The sequence below is a fragment of the Gadus chalcogrammus genome, chromosome 14, assembly GCF_026213295.1.
Source record: "Gadus chalcogrammus isolate NIFS_2021 chromosome 14, NIFS_Gcha_1.0, whole genome shotgun sequence".
NCBI lineage: Eukaryota > Metazoa > Chordata > Actinopteri > Gadiformes > Gadidae > Gadus > Gadus chalcogrammus.
The window spans coordinates 26,774,087-26,784,749 of record NC_079425.1 but is presented as its reverse complement, the minus strand read 5'-3'; the positions used below and the strand labels follow the sequence as shown (position 1 = coordinate 26,784,749).

Genomic DNA, 10,663 nt, shown 5'->3' with positions numbered 1-10,663 from the left:
AATTAAGTTATTCCCACCGAATCGGCCAGACAGCCTAGCTCTGGGAATCTGGTGGGCCTTCTGTCACCCATCAAGGCATGATTATGTGGTACCTGTTCTGTTCCAGACAAGGATGCTTGCGGTAGTGGGACACATGCCCATCATGTTTTGTGTAGGGCAAGAGTAGTGGTGCATGTACAGGTTATGTCCACTTGAGGTCAGTATTGTACCGAACAGAAGACGAGGCCCTTCTGGATCCGAATTATCTGACAGGGAGGGCTAATCCCCTCATTCCTATGGGGTGTGTAGGCCTATCTCACGAGACATTGTACCTCATATTCCCTCAATCTCTTCTGGGTTTACATCAAATGCCCCAAAAACTGACGGACAGTGTGTGTGTGTGTGTGTGTGTGTGTGTGTGTGTGTGTGTGTGTGTGTGTGTGTGTGTGTGTGTGTGTGTGTGTGTGTGTGTGCATATATGTGGTGTGTGTTTGGGGTGTGTGTGTGTGTGTGTGTGTGTGTGTGTGTGTGTGTGTGTGTGTGTGTGTGTGTGTGTGTGTGTGTGTGTGAGTGTGTATGTGTGTGTGTGTGTGTGTGTGTGTGTGTGTGTGTGTGTGTGTGTGTGTGTGTGTGTGTGTGTGTGTGTCTGTGTGTGTGTGTGTGTGTGTGTCTAGTTATACAGTTGTTATAGTTGATAGTAATACTTCATAAAGCTATATCTGTTACATAACAAATATACATTATTTTGTGGAAGATGTGCTGTGTTTATTGAGTATTAATTATGGCTCTGTGGTATAAGTTTCCTATTTCCCCAGACTGTCCCTTATACTCTCCACAATGTATTCTTCATTTCCTTTTGTTACACGCAAACCTCCGAAAGGCCAATTATCCTCTGACGTTAAGACGCTTCATGAACGTGATTTCACGGTGAGGGATAGGAAACAGAATCAGCATGACACTGAGCTGGAGGAGAGGAGGAGGAGAAGAAAGGAGAAGTGAAGGTGGGGAGGAAGAGAGCTTCTAAGGCTGAGTGGCAGCAGCGCCTGGCGGGGAACACGCTCCTGGCCGGGAGCAGACGACACCGTGGGCACATGGTCACGTTCCCTTTGTACTACTGATGTTGCTCAAACGTTTATTCTGCAACACATACATTTTATATCCAGATATCCTAGCTCTCTCTCTCTCCCTTAGTGTGTGGGTGAATGCACATGTTTTTTGCGAAGTGAAACTATTTTTGCGTGAAACTATATTTCACGCATATTTACCAAGCTGAGAAGCAGCTTGGGAAATACTGTGACAGTATTCTTTCTCTCCCTCTTCTTTTTCATCTCTCTCTCTCTCTTTCTCTCTCTCTCTCTCCCTTTCCCTGTCTCTCTCTTTCGCTCACAGCCCTGTATACGTTTACAATCTCACGCTTTGAAGTCCATGACAAACAAATAGGTTGTTATGAAATTGGACTGGAGCATCACCAAAATGCATCTACAGGTCTAGGTCATACAGCTACAGGTCTAGGTCATCATCTACAGGTCTAGGTCATACAGCTACAGGTCTAGGTCATCATCTACAGGTCTAGGTCATACAGCTACAGGTCTCCGTAGCAGCTCAATGTCATCTGAACGTCACCAGGAGTTAGGAGGAGAGAGAGGTTCACATGAAGCCTGTATCTCTGAAGGCCAGCCAGCATTCAGCGTCACTGTAGCCGAGCAGTCTGCAGTCCTGGGGTCTCTGAGCCTCTGAGAGGGAAGCAGTGAGTTTGTGTTGAACTTTTTTAAACCAAACCTTAACAGAATGTGTGAATATATAACTTATTTAATCTGATGTGTGCTGGTTGATTACAGCGATGCGTATGGTGTGTGTGTATGTGTGGGTGGGTGCGCACACATGTGTGTAAGAGTGTTGTCGTGAGTGATTTCAATGAATCATTAAAGGGCCGATGCATAATTGATAACAGGTACGCCATCCCATGATGCCTGAGAGAACATTGGTGAAACACATTCAAGTCATATGCTTTGACTTGAATACATATATTCCATGTTCATAGGACTGTCTTTTAGGCAGGGTGCTCTCTGCAGCCGCTGTGTGTCTGTGGCCTTTAGGACTGAGTTGAGCCCCCCTCTCACCTCCAGCAGGTGACAGCAGTGAGGCCAAGCCCCGCCTCCTCTGAAGTCTTTCTTTGAGAGTGCCGTAGCGTCAGGGAGTCTCTCGCGGGCTCCTCAGTTTAATTGAAGGTGTGCTGTGGTTAAATGAGCTGGAATGTCAACACACCAGCCAATAAGCAACACAGGCTAATGGCTAGCATGGAGCTAGCTGTTTTTTTTTTGATGATAATAGAAACAAGGAGTGACACGTGTCTTTAGGTTTGTTTATTCATGACATTAGAAATGTCTTCCATAGAAGAGTACAAGTTGAATGCAAAAAATAAAAGATTATCTGGAACGCAAAAAGAGTTCAACAGTTAAATAAAAAAGGCATAACTATAACGAGGAGCAAAAGGTAGGTTTTATATTAAATATTTCACTATCCAACCACATGTAAATCAGAGAGGACTGCAGTACTAGGGAGGCAGCCAGGGGGGAGGGAGGTAGAGGGTTGTGTGTGTGTGTGTGTGTGTGTGTGTGTGTGTGTGTGTGTGTGTGTGTGTGTGTGTGTGTGTGTATGTGTATGTGTTTGTGTATGTGTTTGTGTGTATGTCTGTTTGTCTGTATGTGTATGTATGCATGTGCTCTGAGTAGCACATTAATTTGCAGTTTAAGTGGTTTAGGATCAAATGCATGCCATTGGTGCTGGTGGGGTTGGTGTGTGTGGGGGGATGGGGGGGGTCCTGTAGCAGCCAGGCTGAGAGCTCACAGCGTGGAATCCTTGCAGAGGACGATCTCCAGCTCGGTGCGGTACAGCTTGCCTTCGTCTGACAGGGCCATGATGCTGGCCTTGTAGCTCCCCAGCCCACCCGGGCCCACCTTCTGCAGCCACGGGGACAGGGAGGAGAGGGACAGGTTAACACACGGCCGTCCGTCTGACCGGGGCTCAGACACACAGACGGTGAGGAGAGACACAGGTTAGCACACGGCCGTCAGCCTGACCTGTGCTCAGACAAAGACAGACACACGGCCTTCCGTCTGACCGGTGACACACTGTGCACTACTCTCAGTGTTGGTGTCTGTTACGATGAGCCTTGAACGTCTCTAGAGAACACCTTGTCCTTCATGAGAAAGACAAACGTTCTGTTCTTTCAATAGAAGGATTATGATATTTAGGAAGACACTGAGATCGGGCTCCATTACCATTTTCTTTTTGTCGCAGAGGTCCTTGAGCAAGGCATCCAGCTCCTGCTCATCGATGTAGCCGTTACCATCCTGGTGGGAAAAGGGCGAAGTGTGAGGTGAACTGGAGTGATTAGTCAGAGTCACGCTGTAGACTGTAGCTTGTAGAAGGTCGAGATTTGTCTTAGCTTACACGTTCAAATACCCCTTAATATTCACACTAGAATTAAGACTCAGGAACAGACCTTATCATAGAGGGTGAAGAGGCCGTTGAACTCCTTGGTGGTCAGCTTAATGTCCTGAAGACAGAGAAGGGTGAGAAACCAGGGGTTATTTCTAGAGAGTGGGACTCAGGCCCCGATCCAGCGGTGATATTAATCTATGGTGATTATAGTAACTGGGATTAGCGCTGAGTTTAATCCAGCACGAACAGACTAATCCCACATCTGAAAGGAATTGTTGATATTCCCTTGCAATTTGGAAGTCCTGGGTACGTACAGAATACATATGGCAGCTTTACACAGAGGAGGACCTAAGTCAGCTCCCGAGGAAGGGGGAAGAGCAGAACCTCAAAGACTGCAGTACATTGTGAAAATATATAAAGTCACCCAATCGCTCTTTCTGCTTAAAATGTCTTCTTAAAACTCCTCTCACATCCATGATAGTTTTAAAGAGAAGTTGCAGTTTGCATCAAAAAAACGTCAACATAACAATACTAACAATAATATAATGGTGGCCCACTTTAAATGAGTAAAGCCATTTGGAACCTATGGCGAAAACAACTCTACAATCCCATAAGGCTGATCGTATGGTTCAGTAACACTGGATTCTAACGCGCACAGTGATTGATCCATAATCCCAACTGCTCCTAAAGAAACGGGGATGTGGATCTATAGAGCTGGCGTGTTGTTTGACCTCATGACCTCCCTGCACTAAAGACATGGGTCTTAAACCTATGATCCGTCTGGTAAGGGTCACACTCTGACGCTCTCCCGCTCATCAAGGGTTTTAATGGAACATTGGAAACACGTTTCCACAGACACTGTTTCAAACACAGACCTCGACCACCTCGAAAAGAATAATCCGATAATAATAATAATCAAAACATCGTCCTGGTTAAAGGGTCGAGAGATATTTTTACTATATATAAAGTATACATCGGGTGTTTTGGTGTAGTTGCTTGATGTGATATCTTACTTGAAACTTCAGCAGGAAGTTTTCCTGAACAGGCAGAAGCCTAAGAGAAACAAAAAGAGGTTTGAACACGAAGCCACTGATTTCAAACCAGAAACACGAGAGAAACTCACTGTCCTGTGTATCAAATACTGATCCACATCTGTGCTGTGTATCACATACTGTCCTGTATCATATGCTGTCCAGTGTATCACATACTGTCCTGTTTATTATATACTGTCCTGTATCATATGCTGTCCTGTGTATCACATAGTTTCCTGTGTATCACATACTGTCCTGTGTATTATATACGGTCCTGTATCATATGCTGTCCTGTGTATCACATGCTGCCCTGTATCACATACTGTCCAGTATCACATACTGTCCTGTGTATCACATATTGTCCTTTGTATCACATACTGACCTTGCCATCTCAGAGAGTCCCAGCTTGCCATCACCATTAAGATCAAACATCTTTAGCTGAGGAACATGGAGAATATTTAGACAAGCAATTCGAGAGCACATTTAGATGTTTAATGTTCCAATTAGGTGAAACATGCAGTACGCCATATCCGACCTTAAGAGTGTATGTTGGACACATATTGAAGTTATTGCTGCTGGGTATTTTAAAGGCTTTATAAATGTGTTTGTTTAAAATAGACATCGATATGCATCCTTCACTTGTGTTCTGGTAGATCTGTGCTCGGTCGTACGTACGATGGTGGCTGTGTACTCGTTGAGCTTCTTGTCGTCGTAATGTCGGTTGGCTTTCTTCAGCAGGTCGGACAGGAAGCCCTGAGAGATAGAGACATGTTCTCAGTCACTCCATAGCTAATTAGTTGATCAAAACCAATCAGAAGTAGATGGTTTTTAATTAGCCTTTTAAAGAATGAACCAACATGAAATTGTAGTTTTTGTAACCAAATTCTGGAAGACAGATTAACCTGATAACGCACATTAAAACAACCACATTAGGTTCAGTCTGTGTTGGTTTACCTTCAGCTCATTGGACTCAATGTATCCGCTGCGGTCGTTGTCATACAGTCTCCACGCCTGAGGAGGGGATTCGAGATGACATGTTAGTAGGTCAGATGTAGGCTAATTACCACATATGCTCCTGATCGCTGTACACAAGCTGCCTGATCAAAACGATAAACACTGACAATAGACCCAGGCTTGACACAGCATCATGAAACGTTTCGTAATCTGGTTGGTTTTTTGATTACAATTTAATTTCATCCTATTATTATTTCTCTAACAACAATAAAAAATAACTTTATAGTCACATCATGCTGCTTTCAACATTTTGCTGTTATCAGCAAATAACTGGAAATGTACTACAATTAATTAAAAATAGCACATTATGCACAGATAGTGTGAATTTAATATAATGAGATCATATAAGTCATATCATTCTTATTAACAATTAGGTAAGTGCTCCTCGACGCACACACACACACACACACACACACACACACACACACACACACACACACACACACACACACACACACACACACACACACACACACACACACACACACACAAACACACACACAAACACAAATACCCACACAAACACACCCACACATAGAAAATACTCAATACTCACAGTCATAAACTCAGAGCTTGATCCGACATATTGCCTGAAACAGAGCAGGAAGTTTTCCTCTGTTGGCAGAATCGTAGCTAACTAGGAAAAAGGAATGGATAGGAAGAAGGATTAGACTACGCTCCCCAGATGATAAAAATGCTAATTTAATTAAATGAAACCATCTCTTCAAACATGGAATGTAAATCGATGGAAACTGCAATTGGTGCTATGTTACCTCTGACATTTCAATCCTCCCATCTTTGTTCTTGTCAAAATTTGCCATGAACTCCTTCATCTTCTCCTTGAAGACAACGTTTTTGGGGTCCTGGAATTTCAGCACATGCATGTTAATTTGCCCTCCCGATAACAAACCTCAACATGAAACCATCCCCTCCGTTTGACTTCCACTGTTTGACAGACCTTCTCAGGCCAGAGTTCATGTGACAGACCTTCGCAGGTCAGAGGTCATGGGGTCCCACTCACCACCGTTGCTCCGCCCCGTGCCTCCTCCAGCTCATGGAAGAAGCCCTCCAGCTCCGTCCCTTCGATGTAGCCGTTGCCTGTTGAGATGAGACACAGCCTCTTAGCCCCGTGACACCCTACTCTCTGCACACTGAACGACCAAGGAGCACAGATTTCCATCGGCCTTCTGTATGCCTGATTAACCATGCATCATGTTTCTGTGTCTTTAGCTAAAAAAAAAGACTCTCTGTAAAATCTCGACTTTTCAAACAAATTTGAGCAAACGCATTGGGTCGAGCTAGCCTGGTCCTACCAGACTCTCGTACTACTCTTGTATCCTACTACTTGCACAGAGAATCTGGCCTCTCTCCATTGACAAACCTTTACTCACTAGAAGGCGGGTGGGTGTCTGTTGGAGTTTAAAACGATTGGATCTGCCCAGTGCCACTCTGGATCTGCCATAACCAATCGCTAACGTTTGACTACAACTCAAACTAGCGCACGACCTCAGCATCATCTTTCTCAGCCACTCCCTCTGTTCGCTGATTGGACAACTCCATGGCGATCTGTCCAAGAAATGTCTTCCTACTTGGAGGGAGTGGATCTTCCTATCTTTCGAAAGGGTTTTGGTGAATAAGACAATATTGCGAGCAGTGGGAGCACATGCAGCATTAAGGACGTGGTGTTGTGCCCTGGGGTGAAGTGGTGATCAAAGTGATGCTTATTAGGGCATCTCATCATCTGTGTCCCTCTGGAGGCTTCGTAGCAGGACGTCATATGACCTGCTGGGACCTTATCTCATCCAAAATGTCCTTTCTGCTACCAGTAGCTGTGGGGATTGTCCGATTATTTTACACTTTCTTAAAATCGCATTTCAATCTACCGCATTATCAGGCCCTGGCCTGTCCAGACGCTTTATCTCTTAATCCTCTCAGGCTCAGCCTATTGTGATCATTTTGACTCTCTAACCTCGACTCTCTCCAGGGTGAGAGATTGTGATCGACAGATCACAATCTGGGTGTCGGTTTAGCAGAACTCGAGGAACAACTCGACCCCCTGTGTTAAATAACTGCTGATTCTGGACCCTCTGCTCCTAGGGGTTTCCCTGAGCCCTAGTATTCAGTTAAGAAGTGTCATGATGACTAGAGCAGGTTTTGAGCTGTTTTATCAGTTCCTGTTTGATTTAGAGGCAGCATTACGCCCTTAAATATCTGGAGCCCAAACCTTCAAGAGAAGTTATCTGTGTGTTCCAGACGCATTGTTAGGTAAAGACCAGCTAAAGCCAATGGTGAGCTGGGCACCATAGATCAGCCTCCTTGTGCCTCTCCACGGCAGAGAACAGCTGCGGTAGATTATCTCATCATTCAATTAGAGTTAACTGATCAAAATGACATCAAGTAAATCCCAATGTTAATGTGTCAGACATTTTGTTTGTGTGCATTAAGCAAATCAAAATTACAAACACATGCCTGGAACTAATCTGAATGATCTTTTGTCTGTGCTGAAAGGATGCGTCATTACAATGCTGCGCAATTAATGAGGCTGACGGACAGAGTGTTGATGCCCCGAGACAACAAACAGAATCATTGAGTCCTAATGATGTTGAGATACAATATATATAGATAGATATATATAGTATTTTTTTTATTGATATGGAGATGGAGAGAGGGCTATTAATCTAGAGATAAATTAATATTTATATACACGCCTTTCATTGTAATTCAGCACGGCCAACACAAGGAAGGGTAGAGCCTCCTCATCCTCCTCCAATCAGAATGCTGCTTTAGGGTTATGAAGGTGTTATTGTCACTGGTTCAGAGTGATGACTGCTTTACGGTTATGAATATGTTAATCTGACTGGTCCAGAGTGATGACTGCTTTAGGGTTATGAATGTGTCATTGCAACTGGTTGAGTGATGACTGCTTTAGGGTTATGAATGTGTTATTGTCACTGGTTCAGAGGGATGACTGCTTTAGGGTTATGAATGTGTTAATCTGACTGGTTCACTGCAGCAGTATACGATTAAGTTACAGAAGCCAGAGTCTTTATGTGTGACCCTTGTTTCCTGAGAGAATGCAGAAACATCTTTCTGTATCCTCTTCTAAAAGGAAGGTCTGAGGAAGCCACTGTGGACCTCTTCCCCAGAGACCAGGGACCTGTTCCCCACAGACCAGGGACCTGTTCCCCAGAGAGCAGGGACCTGTTCCCCAGAGACCAGTCCCTCACAGACCAGGGACCTGTTCCCCAGAGATCAGGGACCTGTTCCCCAGAGACCAGGGATCAGTTCCTCAGAGACCAGGGACCTGTTCTCCAGAGACCAGGGACCTGTTCCCCAGAGGCCAGGGACCAGTTCCCCAGAGACCAGGGACCAGTTCCCCAGAGACCAGGGACCTGTTCCCCAGAGGCCAGGGACCAGTTCCCCAGAGACCAGGGACCTGTTCCCCAGAGACCAGGGAACTGTTCCCCAGGGACCTGTTCCCCAGAGACCCGGGACGCCCCAATGGGATGATGTTTCAGTCGGCCTCCAGAGTCCTGGCCGTGCCCATGCGGTTGCGCTGGTAGATTTAATGCTCGTGGAGACGGACATTAAAACCTCAGCATCTTTCAGCCAATTTCAGCGCCGCCCTGCAGGTCATCGGAGCCACTCGTCGAAAGGTCAATAGGAGTCTGCGTGAAGAGCATAATTTATCCGGCCATTCATCCATCCATTCAGCCATTCATCCATCCATCTATCCATGGTGACGACGCTCTAGGATTCATTCATTCATGCATCCATCCACCCATTGGGACATGCTCTAGAATTCATTCATTCATTCATGCTGCGTGCATTAAATCTACATTTTTTAACCTTGCAGGCCTCCGTCCTTCAGAGGAGACGTAAAACTGAGGTCCTGACTCACTGAGGTCATAAAAGATCCCAGGGGGCACTTATCGCAAGGAGTAGGGGCTTTCCCGGGGTCATGGCTAAAACTACCCAACCAGGCTCATTCAATCGGGCCCCCTTATCATCCTCCTGTATAATTGGCTGACTCATTAATTCCCTCACTCCACCTCAAGCTGGTGTGTGGTGAGCGTTCTGGCGCAGATTGGCTGCCGTGCATCACCCAAGAGGGTGCAACACACTGGTGGTGGTGAGTGAGGTCCCCTTCACTGTAAAAAGCGTCTTTGAGTGTCTAGAAAAGCACTATATAAATAGTTATTAGTTATTACTAACCCATCCAATAGTAGTAAATAGTAAGTATACTGATAGTAAGTATAGCCTACTCGGTTATGAAATCGTGTAGGCTTTACTTGTGTTTCTTCCAATGAATAGATTTCAGTGTAATAATTGAAAGAATGTCAACAATATGAAAATATTTTTCGACCTTTTCCAATTAATTATTAACAACTTTAAAATTAAGATACCGAGTTATTTAAATGCACTGTTAAATGCATTTAAAGCACCTGCAATTTGGAAAAACGTTCGTCTCTAACGACAATCAAGAGTTATACCGCGCAAAAACATTTTTTTTTTTCTAAAGGTAACTTAAAATGTCCATAAATGCAGAAATATGACTGACCGTCTGCGTCGTAATGCTTCCAGATGTCGATGAACTGCGCCGCGGTGATCTCAGCCAGCTGGAGCTGAGGAGGCTGCTGCGTCTTGGTGGCCATCCTGAGTTTGTAGGTCCTTCCGTCGTACAGCGAGTTAACAGTCAACTTCCTCCGGTGCAGAACCTATTGAAACTGTCAGTCGCTCCTTGTTTGCAGAAGCTTTTAAACCCCCCGCGGCACCGTGCGGTTCACACGATGACCACAGGGGGCGCGCCCGTCAGAAGCCAATCAGTCTCCTGAGAAAGAGGCGGAGGAGGCTGGCAGGGTTTAATAGGCCGATGTGTTTATATGTATTGAATGAAACCAATAGGAACCTCATTATTGGGTTCAGCCTGTCTTAATGAAGGTAAAGAAAGAAGCCCTCATTTTGACACTACATGCATGCACCCGGGCCGTGTTATTGATCAGATATCAGTCTGGAATACGGATGAGCCCGTCTCTCCGCTAATGTGTTCCCTGATCCATCGTGGTCCTCTCCAGCCGCCCACCCTCCATTAAGCAGCCCCCGGCGTTCCGGGAGCCCCCCCCCCCACCCCCCCCCCCCCCAAACGTACCCTGTGCCCCGGACCACAGTCGGCGCGGGGGGGGGGGGGGGGGGGT

At 45.5% G+C, this 10,663-nt stretch overlaps 1 protein-coding gene across 1 annotated transcript; it reads right to left on the bottom strand.

Moving 5' to 3' along the window:
- Positions 1-2,454: 2,454 nt before the first annotated feature.
- LOC130403840 (calretinin-like) lies at positions 2,455-10,151 on the bottom strand. Its single transcript, XM_056608345.1, has 11 exons — positions 10,030-10,151; positions 6,490-6,566; positions 6,242-6,331; positions 6,025-6,105; positions 5,409-5,465; positions 5,130-5,207; positions 4,837-4,892; positions 4,437-4,476; positions 3,485-3,538; positions 3,261-3,332; positions 2,455-2,939 (listed from the first exon to the last, which is right to left on the bottom strand). Exons 1-11 carry the CDS (start codon positions 10,121-10,123, stop codon positions 2,823-2,825), a joined length of 816 nt encoding a protein of 271 aa, XP_056464320.1. The 5' UTR covers positions 10,124-10,151; the 3' UTR covers positions 2,455-2,822.
- Positions 10,152-10,663: the final 512 nt, after the last annotated feature.

What these genes read in the sequence shown, in the direction of transcription:
- LOC130403840 (XM_056608345.1), bottom strand. Translation starts at nt 10,123, where the DNA reads ATGGCCACCAAGACGCAGCAGCCTCCTCAGCTCCAGCTGGCTGAGATC. An exon ending in ACGAGTACACAGCCACCATC is followed by an intron (nt 4,893 to 5,129) that starts GTACGTACGACC and finishes CATGTTCCTCAG; the next exon opens with CTAAAGATGTTTGATCTTAA. An exon ending in TCTGCGACAAAAAGAAAATG is followed by an intron (nt 2,940 to 3,260) that starts GTAATGGAGCCC and finishes CCGTGGCTGCAG; the next exon opens with AAGGTGGGCCCGGGTGGGCT.